We start from the raw sequence: 17,038 nt of genomic DNA, 5'->3' as shown, positions 1-17,038 counted from the left end.
AATTGGAAGGGGAGGCACTGCTGTTTATTTGCTCTCTGAGGGGGGGCTGACTCTCCCACACTTTGAAAACCCCTGATATATAGCATGCATGCTGTGTATATAATGATTATAAATCTCTTTAGGATTGAGCCTAATCGTGTATTAAAAAGGGTTAAATAAAGCCTTTCATGGATTCTTGTTCACCTAAAAAAGTAATCAAACTAAATTTATATAGCACTTTTAATAATGGACATTGTTACAGAGAAGTTTAACAGAAATTTGGATATATATTTAAATTTAGATTCCTAATGAGCAAGCCAGAGGTGACAGTGGCAAGGAAATACTCCCTGAGACAACATGAGGAAGAACCCATAAGAGAAATAAGACTCAAATGAGAACCCACCCTCTTCTGGGGGACACTGAATAGTGTGACTGAGTCATTATTTTTCCACAACTGTGTGCTATAAAGTCAGACAGCAGTGAGTGTGTTGAAAGGATTTCCAGTACAGGAGGCATCAGAGTCATTTTTTTTTTATTTTATTACAGTTTGTTAGCATTAAATATCTCATCTCATCATCTCTAGCCGCTTTATCCTGTTCTACAGGGTCGCAGGCAAGCTGGAGCCTATCCCAGCTGACTACGGGCGAAAGGCGGGGTACACCCTGGACAAGTCGCCAGGTCATCACAGGGCTGACACATAGACACAGACAACGATTCACACTCACATTCACACCTACGGTCAATTTAGAGTCACCAGTTAACCTAACCTGCATGTCTTTGGACTGTGGGGGAAACCGGAGCACCCGGAGGAAACCCACGTGGACACGGGGAGAACATGCAAACTCCGCACAGAAAGGCCCTCGCCGGCCACGGGGCTCGAACCCGGACCTTCTTGCTGTGAGGCGACAGCGCTAACCACTACACCACCGTGCCGCCCATTTCCTCATTCTCTCGAGCTTATTTTATTCCCCAGCTCAACTGAAGCTACAGCAATGTGGAAATTCACACTTGCACTGTGCTTTCACCTACTTATTTGTGATAAACCACAAGAAACCTAAATATTTGATTTAGTGTGAAACTCTTCAATATGGAAGACTAAAGGCAGCGCACACTTCCTCTGATTCATACCGTGTACGCAACTTCTGCACCTGCTTCCCGTGATGCATGTACTGTAGGTTTTGGTCTTGATTTTAAAACCACTACTGTTGTCTCAACAACTCCCCATCTGCCATAGTTCTAATGTCAGTAGTTACAAAATAACTTGCCGTATAAGCCTAAGATGTATGTCAATACATCAACAATCTGAGAGCTACATTTTAAGGAGTCGGTTCAGTTTAGACGAGATACAAAGCAACTTGGCAGCATGTTAAACAAAGTGATTCACTACTGTACAGATGTATTGGTTTTAATTGAAAGACCGCACCCTGTCCTGTCCTGAGCATGCCCTGTCCCCACTTAGTACAACTGACAGATGTACAAAACCTCCTTCTCAATGGGCCTGTCAGTTTCAGTGAAGGATGTGTGTCCTCCATGTCTGTTAGCTCTAATTAAGGTTGTCTGGTCTCTGTCTCTAAGTAACACTAGCCCCTCTTAAACAGCCTGTTCAAAGCAGGAATGTTCTGCTTTATTTCCACCTCACCGTTCTGTGTAAAAGGTTTGAATACGGAATGGGGTGTCTTTTTTTGCGCCTCTGAGCCGTAAAAATGTCTCTGTAAAAAGGTACAGCCGGCATAGCGGAACAGGGGTGTGAAGTTTTTGACAATGTCTCACAGCCCGGCTCAGAGATTGCAACAAGAATGGGAGACAGATAAGTAGATGGCTAAAAAAAACTACTTTTTTTTGTAAATAAATATAAATCAACCCCAAAATAACTAAGAATCAATGAAATAAAAGAACAGTACCTCGACACTCAATTCATCCGCCATGATTGTTTTGAAAGCAATAGTGGTATGCTTGGGGTATTCATATTTCTGACGCCTAGCATTTTATATATGTCATGCCTCTAGTTCTGGAACACCAGCATACTATGTAAAAACTAGGGTTGCCACCATTCAGAAATGAAAATAAGTGACGCCCCCGACAGCTCCTTGGGGCCATGACCACCACGGGCACGACTCCCATGGGGTGGGGTGCCCGCAGCAGTGGTATGTTTTATTTTGTAGGTGTTTTTAGTAAAGGGGTGATCAAGAAAGCAATTACTCATACTTAAAGCTTGAAATGCTTTATTGCCAGTGCTGTAAAAATGTATAATGTACAAGTGGGCAACAATGAACTTTTAAAATATAATCTAAATATATCGAGAACTTAATATATCACTGTAAATCTAAAGGCATAACTGTTCTTGGTGTAGGGACTCTCTTTGTGAACCTTGGGGACATTTTTACTTAGAGAGGAAAAAAGAGAACAAAAAACAACAAAACACACAACAAACATGTATGTCTGCTTATTATTAATGTCAGACAGCCCACCGTCCGCCACTGAAAACACTCGCCGACAGACTTTACAGTTTGCTCTGTAGTTGTCTCCACTCACGCTGTCCAGCCAAGGATGTGCCTCTTCCCACTCACGTCTGTATTTTTGTAAGCGTTTATGCTTTTGAGGACGTGGTGGAGTGCCGGGTGCAGCAGACATTTTTAAAAGGCCCGGGTTTTTTGAGCAGCGCCGGTGTGTGTTGTCTGTCTCTAGGCAACCGTGACAGCGCCACACGCAGTGACGCAGGCAGCCAGGCACAGACGCACAGAGCGGGACACAGAGTGGAGGGGTTTGCGTCCTGGGTAGATCCCGCAACGGAGTATTTCCGGTTTTATTTTGTTCATTATTGTTAGATTTAGTGTTGATATGTGTGAGACAGACATGTGTATTGGACATTTATGAAAATACGGAACAAATCGCGTCCCGTATCAGTTCAATATGGGACACAAGATTTAATTGCCAAATAAAGGATGATTCCGTATTTTACAGGACGGGTGGCATCCCTAGTAAAAACACACACTGGCATGGCTTTATACCAGATTTGTTTGGTTCAGTGGAAATAACCAAAGTAGGCATATTGAGAGGTCTTTTTTTTTTTTCTGGCAATACCGCGGGATTTCTGTGTAAAAGGGGCTAGTGACAAACCACCACTGTAACCAACAAGCACAGAGGCCCCACCTCCTTCCATGACACTGACGTTGTATTAGACACCAATCAATGTCTGTTGTCAGTGTCAACATCTCATCTCATCATCTCTAGCCGCTTTATCCTTCTACAGGGTCGCAGGCAAGCTGGAGCCTATCCCAGCTGACTACGGGCGAAAGGCGGGGTACACCCTGGACAAGTCGCCAGGTCATCACAGGGCTGACACATAGACACAGACAACCATTCACACTCACATTCACACCTACGGTCAATTTAGAGTCACCAGTTAACCTAACCTGCATGTCTTTGGACTGTGGGGGAAACCGGAGCACCCGGAGGAAACCCACGCGGACACGGGGAGAACATGCAAACTCTGCACAGAAAGGCCCTCGCCGGCCACGGGGCTCGAACCCAGGACCTTCTTGCTGTGAGGCGATAGCGCTAACCACTACACCACCATGCTGCCCCAGTGTCAACATAAAAATCCTAATAAAAATCTGGTCTACTGGTACACTGAAAAAAGAAAGATATGAAGAGTCTTACTTTGCGTTTGACGTCCACGGAGACACACAGCAGCAATGACCAGTAGAAGCTGAGCTCCAGAATGTAGTACCAGTAGTGCGACTCAGCCACAGGCTACAATGAGGCACAAACAGAAGGACAGAGACAGAGTGAGAAATACTAAATTAGTGAGGCATGAGGAACACAAGTATATTGTCCTGTTCAGCTCTTGTCAGTGCTCTCTTTTCTATTGTTTTATATTCTGAATCCACCACATTCTAATCCTACTTAGAATTTAGGACTGTGCAAACTGCATGCCTAAATAATCATCTATTATCCATTATCCATAACCGCTTATCCTGTGCAGGGTCGCAGGCAAGCTGGAGCCTATCCCAGCTGATTATGGGCGAGAGGCGGGGTACACACTGGACAAGTTGCTAGGTTATCACAGGGCTGACACACAGAAACAAACAACTATTCACACCTACGGTCAATTTAGAGTCACCAGTTAACCTAACCTGCATGTCTTTGGACTGTGGAGGAAACCGGAGTACCTGGAGGAAACCCACGCAGACACGGGGAGAACATGCAAACTCCACACAGAAAGGCCCCTGTTGACCACTGGGCTGGAACCCAGAGCCTTCTTGCTGTGAGGCGATAGCGCTAACCACTACACCACCGTGCCACCATCCTAAATTATCAGACACTCTTAAATCGTGCTATATTGTACATGTGCTTCTGTTATCTATGTATAAAGATGGACAAATGGTTAAAAAGGTGTACCCCAAATCACATTTTCCACAAAACCTAAGCATGCAAACCAAATGAGATGTATTCTGAGGTAGGTCTGTGATATTTTAGTTTGCAGTTTGCACAATGCTAAACTGGTCACTTCAAATACCTCACTCCTTTTGATTATGACTTGTTTTCCATGCACTGCTTTAGAGAAAGAAAACAAAAAACTAGTGCTGTCAAAAATGTCGCGTTATTAACGCGTTAACTTGACTCAATTTTAACGGTGATAATTTTTTTATCGCGAGATTAACGCTCTGTGACATGATGCCACGCCCCGCACAGCCAGAGTCTTCTGCCCTCCCCCGAAGAGCCACGGTGCTCGGCTTAGGTTTCGTTTTCCCATCGGCGGCTCCAGCCCCACTTTGCAGTGGCTGTGACAAGACGTGTTATGCTCTGCAATAAAAAAAAAACATTGGTACAACCAGTGTTCGAACTATGCCGATATTTTCGGGGGGGTCCCTTATTTTCCCTTGGGGGGGGTGCTTGCGCTTGTCTCAGAGCGCGGCTCTCCATCGCGCGCTCACTTCGGATATGCAAATGCTTCCCGTTACACACGATTGCTATGTCAATAAACATCATTTTGCCAATATTTTAGAGACCCCCCAACATTTCCCAAATCATGTTTTCAAGGGATCTCATGTCTGTTTCAGGGGATCTCGGATCCCCCGAGTACCCCCGTAGTTCGAACGGTGAGCAAGCCCATTCACTTTTTTATGCTGATAAGAGAATTACAATGGTTTTTCATGTGACAAAAATGTGCGATTAAATTGCGATTAATCACGAGTTAACTATGACAGTCGCGACATTAATCGCGATTAAATATTTTAATCGCTTGACAGCACTACAAAAAACAAAAGTGGTACCTTTCTCATTTAATTCCTCAGCACATACCAACACACAAAGACCACTCACTTGTTTGGGGTATCCACACCAGCACTCACGTTGGTCCCAAAACCAAGCTGTCTGTGTGGGAGAGAAGAAAATAATTCTACATGCTTATGAAAACAGAAGGGTAGTGAATGTTAGACCTAAACACAACATATGACACAAGTTAAAAAAATCTCTTTCTGGATATGGTTCCCTCTCTTTGTACTTAGTTTCTGACAAATGCCACATCGAGGAAGTGTGTTAAACTCTAAACTTATCAAGAAAAGAGATTGCATATGAGCCTGAGACACTGTACATTACACATGACTCTCACTTTATTTCCTACAAAATCATTTCAGTGTTGTATTTATAGGATAAATATTCTCTAAGTGTCACAGGCTCCGTACAATGCACCATTACTACATCAGGAAAAGACTGGATAATAACAATTATTAAAAAGTCTTGGTAGAACACACACATTCTAAAATGTTCTACCTGAATAGCATAGCTACAGTGGCTTGCATAAGTTTTCATCCCCCTTCAACATGGAGTTGCTGAAAAGAGCCACAGCTCAGACAGTAGAGGCTGTTCACAGGACAACCATAGCCTGGACACTTCACAAAGCTGGGCTTTAAGGAAGAGTGGCAATAAAATCCTGTTTATAGTTAACCAAAAGGCATGTTGGAACTCAGTAAATGTGGAGAAATCCTCTCTGGTCTGATTAGACCTTTGGCCTTGGCACAAAATGCTACATTTGGTGGAAACCCTGCAATCACCATCCCCCACAGTGAAGCATGGTGTTGGGATCATCATATTTACCCTTTTTCGACCATTCGCACACCAAAATTTGAATTGTTCAGAGCATTTCAACCAAAAATAAACTGGATCGGAACCTGAAAATTTGGTTCCCAGCTAGAACCAAGATATAGCTGGTTTTTCCAGTGCAAACCGTGCCAACATGAGTAGGCATCATTAGTCTGGAGAGGAAGCGTACCGTAACAATGGAGAACGCAACAGAAAAGGATGCATCTTCAAAAAAAAAAAAAATGGACCAAAAACAAATACAACCCCGATTCCAAAAAAGTTGGGACAAAGTACAAATTGTAAATAAAAACGGAATGCAATAATTTACAAATCTCAAAAACTGATATTGTATTCACAATAGAACATAGACAACATATCAAATGTCGAAAGTGAGACATTTTGAAATTTCATGCCAAATATTGGCTCATTTGAAATTTCATGACAGCAACACATCTCAAAAAAGTTGGGACAGGGGCAATAAGAGGCTGGAAAAGTTAAAGGTACAAAAAAGGAACAGCTGGAGGACCAAATTGCAACTCATTAGGTCAACTGGCAATAGGTCATTAACATGACTGGGTATAAAAAGAGCATCTTGGAGTGGCAGCGGCTCTCAGAAGTAAAGATGGGAAGAGGATCACCAATCCCCCTAATTCTGCGCCAACAAATAGTGGAGCAATATCAGAAAGGAGTTCGACAGTGTAAAATTGCAAAGAGTTTGAACATATCATCATCTACAGTGCATAATATCATCAAAAGATTCAGAGAATCTGGAAGAATCTCTGTGCGTAAGGCAGTGGCGGCTGGTGAAAAAAATTCTTGGTGGGGCTGGTGTGTGCCAGTAGAGTTCCCTGCCTAGTCCAGTATAAGCATTCAAATGAACAGTCAGAAAATGACAATTCCACAATAATAATTTAATTTCCTTCTCAAAATCAGCAGTTTCACAGATAAAGTAAATTAACAATTTACAGCTATATTAGGCTCCATTTATGCTTTGGAAAGGAACGGTTTCAAATACAATACAATACTCAAGTTCTTGAGAGAAGTTTACAGCAAGGGTATGATTTCAGCTGAATCTATACAAATCAACTGTGTGTGTGTGTGTGTGTGTGTGTGTGTGTGAGAGAGAGAGTGTAAATGAGTGAGTGAGAGAGAGGGAGGAAGGTTTCTAAGGTGAGTGTGGGACTGAGTGAGGTGGTGTGTGTGTGTGTGTGTGTGTGTGTGTGTCTGATTCTAAGGTGAGTGTAAGATTTCTGTGTGAGAGAGTGACTATGAAATGAGGTGTGTGTGTGTGTGTGTGTGTGTGTGTGTGTGTTCTGAGCTAGGTGTATTTCTGTGAAACGAGACAGTGAGAGGGGGAGCGAAACAGTGTTGACACTCTTGTTGTGAATACAAACTATGACAAGAAAGATGTGTGATTATTGTCCAATATGAACCAAAAGTCTAGTTTTGAACATCAAAGACAGAGAGAGAGAGAGAGAGAGAGAGAGAGAGAGATGCATTTTCTGTAGCAGGGGCGAAATTTCCAGCGCCCCAAAACCATTAAATTCGGCGATGCTGATTGGCCAAGTATTTATGATTTTTCCCGAGCAACCATACACGATTGGCTATTCCGCTGCACTTCTGGGGCGCTTTGCCGAGCGCCCAAGAAGAGAAATGATACGCATCTGTCGGTGGAAATTCACCATTGAGTGAGAGTCAGTTGGTGGAAATGTTGTTTAAATAATTCAGATCGCATGTAGGCACACACTATTAAGTAAAACTGACATTGATAATAAAATTTGTAAAAAATATATATCGATATATTTTATATTTTTTTCCCCTCCACATGTGGGAGGGCGGCGCCCGAGCGCCCCCTATGAGCCAGCCGCCACTGGCGTAAGGGTCAAGGCCGGAAAACCATACTGGGTGCCCGTGATCTTCAGGCCCTTAGACAGCACTGCATCACATACAGGCATGCTTCTGTATTGGAAATCACAAAATGGGCTCAGGAATATTTCCAGAGAACATTATCTGTGAACACAATTCACCGTGCCATCTGCCATTGCCAGCTAAAACTCTATAGTTCAAAGAAGAAGCCGTATCTAAACATGATCCAGAAGCGCAGATGTCTTCTCTGGGCCAAGGCTCATTTAAAATGGACTGTGGCAAAGTGGAAAACTGTTCTGTGGTCAGACGAATCAAAATTTGAAGTTCTTTATGGAAATCAGGGACGCCGTGTCATTCGGACTAAAGAGGAGAAGGACGACCCAAGTTGTTATCAGCGCTCAGTTCAGAAGCCTGCATCTCTGATGGTATGGGGTTGCATTAGTGCGTGTGGCATGGGCAGCTTACACATCTGGAAAGACACCATCAATGCTGAAAGGTATATCCAGGTTCTAGAGCAACATATGCTCCCATCCAGACGACGTCTCTTTCAGGGAAGACCTTGCATTTTCCAACATGACAATGCCAAACCACATACTGCATCAATTACAGCATCATGGCTGCGTAGAAGAAGGGTCCGGGTACTGAACTGGCCAGCCTGCAGTCCAGATCTTTCACCCATAGAAAACATTTGGTGCATCATAAAACAGAAGATACGACAAAAAAGACCTAAGACAGTTGAGCAACTAGAATCCTACATTAGACAAGAATGGGTTAACATTCCTATCCCTAAACTTGAGCAACTTGTCTCCTCATTTCCCAGACATTTACAGACTGTTGTAAAGAGAAAAGGGGATGTCTCACAGTGGTAAACATGGCCTTGTCCCAACTTTGAGATGTGTTGTTGTCATGAAATTTAAAATCACCTAATTTTTCTCTTTAAATGATGCATTTTCTCAGTTTAAACATTTGATATGTCATCTATGTTCTATTCTGAATAAAATATGGAATTTTGAAACTTCCACATCATTGCATTCCGTTTTAATTTACAATTTGTACTTTGTCCCAACTTTTTTGGAATCGGGGTTGTACCTGCAATAACAGAACAAAAGCTTGCACATAATCAATGCGCACCTCCATCGTGCTACTACTGTGTACTCCCTTTGTGAGTTATGTAATGCCCTCCGTTCATGAAGCATCCTTGATTATAACGGTTCCACTCAAAACTGCTGAAAACGTGGGCCGGTTCGCTAACTGGTACCAAGGTTCAAAGAATCCTGAACAGAACTGGTTCAGGAACTCATTCCCTGTTAGTCGAAATGGGGTAACTGAAAGTTACGCTTAGTCCCTTGGTTGTTTCTCTGACTAATTAATGCTCTCCTTACCCCATCACTGACTTTGGGTGGATGGCATCCTCTGAGCAGAGTTGTGGTTGCACGATATTCTTTCCATTTTTTTCAGAATGGATTTAACGTAGCTCCATGGGATGTTCAAAGTTTGGGTTACATTTTAAAACCAAACCCTGATTGATAGTTTTCTAGAACTTTGTTGTGATCCCTGGTTTTCTTGATTCTGTTTGTTGTTCTCAAATAAACTCTGGATTATTCCAGGAACATGTACATTTACTGAGATCACATACAGTTTTAATTACACACAGGCCGAATTCTATACAACTAACTATGACTTCTTAACTGGCTATTTCAGAACTAATTTAAAGGTTTCACAGCAATGAAGGCAAATTCTTATGTGATCACCTTTTTTTTTTTAATTTGTTCTTCAGTATTATAGACGTTTCTGTGTGTATTTATTATAGGCTATTTACCTTCCCACAACATTGCATGTATAGGTGCAGTCAGGGGCGGGGCTAAAGGGGTGGGCGGGGCCATTGCCCCTGGGCCCTCCCCTAGCCATACAGGGCCCCACCCTTTGACATTCAGGCCCTCCCAATAAATGTGCCTTACGCGATTTCATTGGAAATTCCTTGAAACCTACAAGTTTTCACATGATTACAGACTAGTTGACCTATATAGCTCTCATTTTTGCTACACATTCTTATCATGGTTAAAAAAAATTAAATAAATAAAAACCCTGTGAAATCAGGATAGTTGAGGCTTTTCTTGGATTCGAGATAACTGTGAACGCATCCGCTTCTGAACTGGAGGGCCGAATTATTAGCTGCATTGAAGGGAATGGCTTAGATCTCTCCAGATGCCGTGGACAGGCGCAGCAAACATGAGCGGAATTTATTCTGGTGTTCAAGCGAGAATAGCGGAGCGGGAGCCCCTCGCTTTGTACGTGCACTGTGCGGCTCATTGTCTGAATTTGGTACTGAATGATTGTCAAAAATATCCCAGAGATTAGACAGTTTTATGATGTGGTTGCCAACAGTGTTAAGAGATGGGCATTACTTGGCGACTTGTTGAGCCCAGAGAGCAGGGACATAACCTTGAAACGCCTCTGCCCAACCCGCTGGTCCTCCCGCTACGATGCGCTTGTTGCGTTAAAGTACAGATATGGAGACGTCATTAAAGCTCTCGACAAGCTCTCACTTACAAGCAAGAAAACGAATGAACGAGATGACGCAGATGCACTTAAAAAGGCCATTACTAAATTTCAGTTCATATTTTTAATCAGCCTTCAGACAAAGATTTTGGAGTGCACTAATGCCATCTCGGGTTGGCACGGTGGTGTAGTGGTTAGCGCTGTCGCCTCACAGCAAGAAGGTCCGGGTTCGAGCCCGTGGCCGGCGAGGGCCTTTCTGTGCGGAGTTTGCATGTTCTCCCCGTGTCCGCGTGGGTTTCCTCCGGGTGCTCCGGTTTCCCCCACAGTCCAAAGACATGCAGGTTAGGTTAACTGGTGACTCTAAATTGAGCGTAGGTGTGAATGTGAGTGTGAATGGTTGTCTGTGTCTATGTGTCAGCCCTGTGATGACCTGGCGACTTGTCCAGGGTGTACCCCGCCTTTCGCCCGTAGTCAGCTGGGATAGGCTCCAGCTTGCCTGCGACCCTGTAGAACAGGATAAAGCGGCTAGAGATAATGAGATGAAATGAGATAATGCCATCTCAAAGTTACTGCAGGAGAAGACCACTGATCTCCTCAGAGCGTCTGCATTATTGCAGAATGCTGTACGAACTCTACAGGAGTACAGGGAGCAGTTTGATGAGGCAAAGGCTTCCACTCTGGCACTGGCTGTGAAATGGGGCAGTCAAACGCAATTTGTAGCCACCAGGTTGAAAAAAGTGAAGCGCCACTTTGATCACCTTAGCGAAGACAGTCGGCTTTCCGATGCAGAACATTATTTTCGGGTGAATGTGTTCTATGCATGCCTTGATGTAATCATTCAGCAGCTGTCACAAAGGTTTCAAAACTTCTACATTTAGTGAGGTGTGCACGGTCTTCTTGCTTTTTCTCACTCTCCCCATCTCAGTTGCGACAGCAGAGCGCTCTTTCTCCAAATTAAAATTGATAAATTATCTCAGGAACGCAATGGGTCAAGAGAGACTCTGTGGATTGGCCATTTTATCAATTGAGAATGAGCGAGCAAGAGCGCTTAACATCCCTCAAATAGTTGACGAATGCCTTTTTAATGACGAACGCAGGTTTCCGTGTCGGCTTTGTAGTTGAAGACGTGCTTACACAATGAGGGCGTATCATTCATGATTGCTGGATTTTTTTTTGTTGCTGTTTAGTGTCTATTTGGAACATAATAAAAAAATGAATGGAAAATACAGGCTATGTAGGCCTATAAAAAAATAAAATAAAAAAAAACTGAGCAAGTTCTGTTCTAATATAGCCTGATTATATGCCGCAGGCCTTCTGTTTGTTTGCAATTTTGCCATGGCTATGTCCAAAGGCTACGTTCTTAAAAACTGCTTTTTGTTAGATATAGGCTGATTGGTGTTTTGCCCTGGGGCCTTGAGTGCAGTTGTTCAGCCACTGGGTGCAGTGGCAGTTGAGAAGAAACAGGGAAGCATGGTAGCATCATAGACTGTAATGTGACTAATTAAATTTCCCAGAGAGAAAAAAAAATATAAATCGATTTGACATCTCACATCAATCAAGAAGGTGAGTCCTGCTGTGAATGCGATGAGGTAGAAAACAAACCTCCACCTGCAAATCGAAACAGAGACGCATTGTTTGAAATACAATCACCATCAACTTCTTCCTATCTTTGCATTCATCAATCATGACTCAACATAACCATATTAAATGTGTCAAGAGGCAGAATGTGCTCACGAAGCTTCGCAGAACTTCTTGGTGTTGCTTGGCTTGTCTTGGTTGCGGCGAAACCTGAGCCAGTTCTGAATCTGACGCAGTGTGAGGCCGCAATGCTTCTCCAGGCCCGTGAGCTCGCTCTGAGTGAAGGAAAATGGCAGTTACTTTATTACAGCAACCAAGCTAATGGAGTTTATGATGGCTAATAATACATGAAACCTGTACTAACACTCAGAGATATGTAATGGTCTGTAGAATTGTGGGTCCTAAATTCAAAATTGTGATTGGTCAGAAGATACTGATTAACTGTCTTAAATAGTAGAACAGTAATTCTAGCTTCTTCTTCTTCTTTTGGCTGCTCCCGATTAGGGGTCGCCACAGCGGATCTTTCGTCTCCATTGCTCCCTGTCTTCCACATCCTTCTCTACCACACCTGCCACTTTCATGTCCTCTCTCACCACATCCATGTATCTCCTCTTTGGCCTTCCTTGTTTTCGTTTGCCTGGCAGCTCCATCCTCAACATTCTCCTTCCCACATGCTCTGCATCTCTTCTCAGGATGTGCCCATACCATCTCAGTCTCATCTCTCTTAGCTTCATTCCCAAGCTCTCCACATGTGCTGTCCCTCTGATGTGCTCGTTCCTTATTCTGTCCAACCTCGTCACTCCCATCGCAAACCTTAACATCCTCAACTTTGCCTCCTGTCTCTTCGTTAAGGGTACGGTCTCCAATCCAGACATCACAGCTGCTCTCACTACTGTCTTATACAGCTTACCTTTCACTTTTGCTGGGACTTTCCTATCACAAATGACTCCCCAAATCCTTCTCCAATCGCTCCACCCTGCCTGCACTCTCTTTCTCACCTCACTATCACAGCCCCCATTTTCCTGCACAGTTGACCCCAGGTACTTGAATTCACCAACTTTCTTTACGTCTACTCCTTGCATCTTCACTACACTCTCATCCCCATTCTCACTGATGCACGTGTTCTGTTTTGCTACGGCTCACCTTCATTCCTCTTCGTTCCAATGCATGCCTCCATCTCAACCACCTTTCTACTTTCACCACATATCACAATATCATCTGCAAACATCATGTTCCATGGTGACGCTTACCTCACTTCGTCCGTCAAGCTATCCATCACTATGGCAAACAAGAAAAGACTCAAAGCAGATCCTTGATGGACTCCCATCTTCACCTTGAGCCATTCAGTCGTTCCAACTGCACACCTCACTGCTGTTTCACTGTTCTCATACATGTCTTCCACCACTCTGATATGCTCCTCATTCACTCCACTCTTTCTCATACAATACCATAACTCATCTCTCGGCACTCTATCGTATGCCTTCTCCAGGTCTACAAACACACAATGTAGCTTTCTCTGGCCTTCTCTATTTTTTTAAAGATTTTTTGGGGGGCTTTTTTTCACCTTTATTGGATAGGACAGTGTAGAGACAGGAAATGAGCGGGAGAGAGAGACGGGGAGGGATCGGGAAATGACCTCGGGTCGGAATCGAACCCGGGTCCCTGGTATGGCGCCTTATCCACCTGAGCCATGACGCCCCACCATTAACATTCTTAAAGCAAAAATTGCATCCAATTTGCATTATATAAACCTGTGATTTTGCTTTGTAGCCAGAATTACTAGAACAGTAATTCTGGCTACAAAGCAAAATCACAGGTTTATATAATGTGCCTGTTCTAACATGTTATCTTTTCCATAGGCAGTTGCATAGCAGAGGCACAAATAATTTAAGCTGAAAAATAAATTTTAAAGTAATTTAAAAAAAAAAGAAACCTGTAGAATCATTGTCAAGTTCATATGGTAAAGTATTTTGTAGGAAAGAGGAACAATGGAAGGGATACAAGGAGTCTCCACTGTCAGAACTTTTTAAGTCAAATGGAAAACTGTTCATTTAAAGTTTATACGACAAGAGAAATCTTCATGGCAAACATCTTTGTCCTTTTATTGCTTGGTAATATGGGCTTTGAAAGGTCAGTCATGGTTAACGTAGAGATGGCTGAATCTGACTGTTAAATATGGACTAAAATTAGAAACTGCTATGTTCAGCACTGATCATTTGATCCATGAGCAAAAAGGAAATTAAAATGTGAGGTTTGCAAATCAGCAAGAGGACTTAGCAGAACAAAGAATGCTCTTTTATCTCACACAACACAAAGCAAATGAAGAAAAAGGTCTCGCTACAGTCCTATTTTAGGAAGGCGGAGAAAATGAATAAATTAGGCCGGGTTGCTTTTGAGGGACACAAACACGCAAAGTTTCTACAATCTTGCCCATGACTTTGAGCAGGTTATGCCTCATTGTAGCCTGTGGGTGAGTTGCACTACCAGTACTGCATTCTGGATGCAGTCTTTACTGCGAGTTTAGATAAGAGATGAGATATTCCTTTATTGAGTTTATGAAAGTTTTACAGCAGGATTCATATCGAAAATGGGTGCAAACACAAATGAAGGTGACGGTCACTTTTCTCAGAGCTACACAGTGAATTTGGAAGGTGGAATTGTACATTACAAGCGATTCAGATGGCTATGTAATCTCAGCCTAATTTGTATATTTATTTTGTAAAATAAACCCTTATTTCATCATTTTATGAAAGTGTGCAATTACAAGTGGTATGAGCCATACAACGCCTATCAAGCAGACTGTGTAATTTAGACATAATAGCTATAAACTCCCCTTAATTATTAGCATCATTAGCCTTGTGTAAATTTAGTGTAAACTGAAAAAGCACCAATCATGTTTAATACACCTCATCTGGGCTGGGAACAAATGTATAGTTTTGTTTTGTTTAGGGTCCCCCCACCACACACACACACACACACACACAAATATTGCTTTAATTTTGAAACTACCTAAACCACTTTGCAGGATGTTGCTGAATGAGACCGAAGCACAGGGGTTTGAGTTACAATTATTATAACAGTGTATGTTGCTCTAGCACATTCGTGAGACCGTTATGGAAATATCAATTAAATTAAGTACAATTATAATTATTATTACAATTTAAAATGAAATTAATTAAAATGTTATGATTAAAAAGACATAGAAGATGACTCAATTACTCATGAGTCATCTCATGTGGTAATATCCATCCATCCATCCATTATCTGTAGCCGCTTTATCCTGTTCTACAGGGTTGCAGGCAAGCTGGAGCCTATCCCAGCTGGCTACGGGCGAAAGGCGGGGTACACCCTGGACAAGTCGCCAGGTCATCACAGGGCTGACACATAGACAACCATTCACACTCACATTCACACCTACGGTCAATTTAGAGTCACCAGTTAACCTAACCTGCATGTCTTTGGACTGTGGGGGAAACCGGAGCACCCGGAGGAAACCCACGCGGACACGGGGAGAACATGCAAACTCCGCACAGAAAGGCCCTCGCCAGCCACGGGGCTCGAACCCGGACCTTCTTGCTGTGAGGCGACAGCGCTAACCACTACACCACCGTGCTGCCCACTCATGTGGTAATAGTTCTTATATAATCTAAATTATAGTGTTAGCTAACTAATTAATTCTTTGTGGCTGAAAATGTCTTCATCTTTACAACTTCTTACGAGCTCTAAAAATGGACAAATATGTTGGCAAAAAAAAAAAGTCACAACAGAAGGAATGTCAAAGCACAAATCATACAATAAAATTTCCAAAGCAGGACATGTTTTGAAAGTACAGCATGGAGTATTTAAAATGTGGATTTTAGGCCAAACCACCCCCTACATGTGCGATATGTTTGGATCAGCATTCTAATGAAAGCATGAACTCGCTCCACTCAATACTCTCTATTATGCTCAACTGACCTGCGTAAAGTGTTTCTTCCTCTGCATGTAAAAAGCCTCCAGTATGGGGTTGGGCAGCACTTGGACCTGCGCCCTGTCAAACACTCCCAACTTCCTACTTAGGGGCAGAGCCACCACCCTGAAAACGCAGTGAGATTAGCATTAAAAGACTTAATCTTGTTAGCACATCTCAAATTAGTGTCTCAGTGCTTCAACACACTGAGACCGGACACTTTCTCCTCTACATCAGTGCAGACACATTTGCTGAAAACTAATATGGCCTAAAATGTATCTGTTTGCCTAGTGACAAGGTGGGTGTGTATAATTCAAGATGCTTAATTAGGTCAAAGCAGACAATAAGGAAGATCCAGTGTTAAAGTTAGTTACGGGAACAGCTCCAGTTTCAGGAGCAGGAACTGGACCGTTTAATTGTTGTCTAGCCAATTAATTAGGTTAACTAACTCCAGTATAAAAGAAAAAAAAAAGTCCTGTCTGGTGATAACTAAAAGAGCTGGGCTAAAAATGTTGTTGCAATACCTATGTGAAGTAAGTAGTTCATTTGAGTCCGCTGTAGTGATGAATGGTTCTGCAAACTAACCGAGCCTATGATGCTTGTAAGCAAAGGCGCAAACAAATTGTTCCAATCTTATAGTATTTCTTCTTGTAACCACTCAAGTCAAAATCACCTAAAACATCATTATATGTTATCCTTTTAGCGTATTTAATTGGAGCAGCTTAGGACTGCAATTACACGTTCCTATTTCATTGCTCCTGTATTTGGATTGTATCCTGATAGAATTTTAAATAGACGCATTTACACTTATAGCCAAATACATCTCCAGTTGGCCAGACAGAAATCCTGTACCATGTGTTAATTTCCAAATCTTCCAAGAGCACCGATATTGTTCTCAGGTCTTAGTCGTATTGTCAATAAAATGGTTGCTGCATCAATTTTGATTCACAATGATGTGAACTGATCTCAATAAACTCATCAGTTCATTAAAATCATTTTAATGATGGTTCAAATGGATGTGTTAGTGATGGGAAACACTGAAAATGTGCAGTGCAGGGGGTTCAAGAATAGGATTGGACTAGG

The 17,038-nt window shown here is 42.6% G+C and overlaps 1 protein-coding gene across 3 annotated transcripts in view; it reads right to left on the bottom strand.

Moving 5' to 3' along the window:
• The window catches only part of cers4a (ceramide synthase 4a), a 31,453-nt gene that overhangs the window by 9,586 nt on the left and 4,829 nt on the right, over window positions 1-17,038 (bottom strand). For all 3 annotated transcript variants that reach the window (XM_060941306.1, XM_060941308.1, XM_060941307.1), the window contains exons 3-7: window positions 15,964-16,081; window positions 12,163-12,281; window positions 11,979-12,036; window positions 5,305-5,355; window positions 3,640-3,732 (exon numbers count right to left, since the gene is read on the bottom strand). In XM_060941306.1, coding sequence (XP_060797289.1) covers window positions 3,640-3,732; window positions 5,305-5,355; window positions 11,979-12,036; window positions 12,163-12,281; window positions 15,964-16,081 — 439 coding nt within the window. The remainder of the gene's footprint in view (window positions 1-3,639; window positions 3,733-5,304; window positions 5,356-11,978; window positions 12,037-12,162; window positions 12,282-15,963; window positions 16,082-17,038) is intronic.

Source organism: Neoarius graeffei, chromosome 15 (assembly GCF_027579695.1).
Source record: "Neoarius graeffei isolate fNeoGra1 chromosome 15, fNeoGra1.pri, whole genome shotgun sequence".
Classification (NCBI taxonomy): Eukaryota; Metazoa; Chordata; class Actinopteri; order Siluriformes; family Ariidae; genus Neoarius; species Neoarius graeffei.
This window is presented reverse-complemented; position numbering and strand designations above follow the sequence as displayed.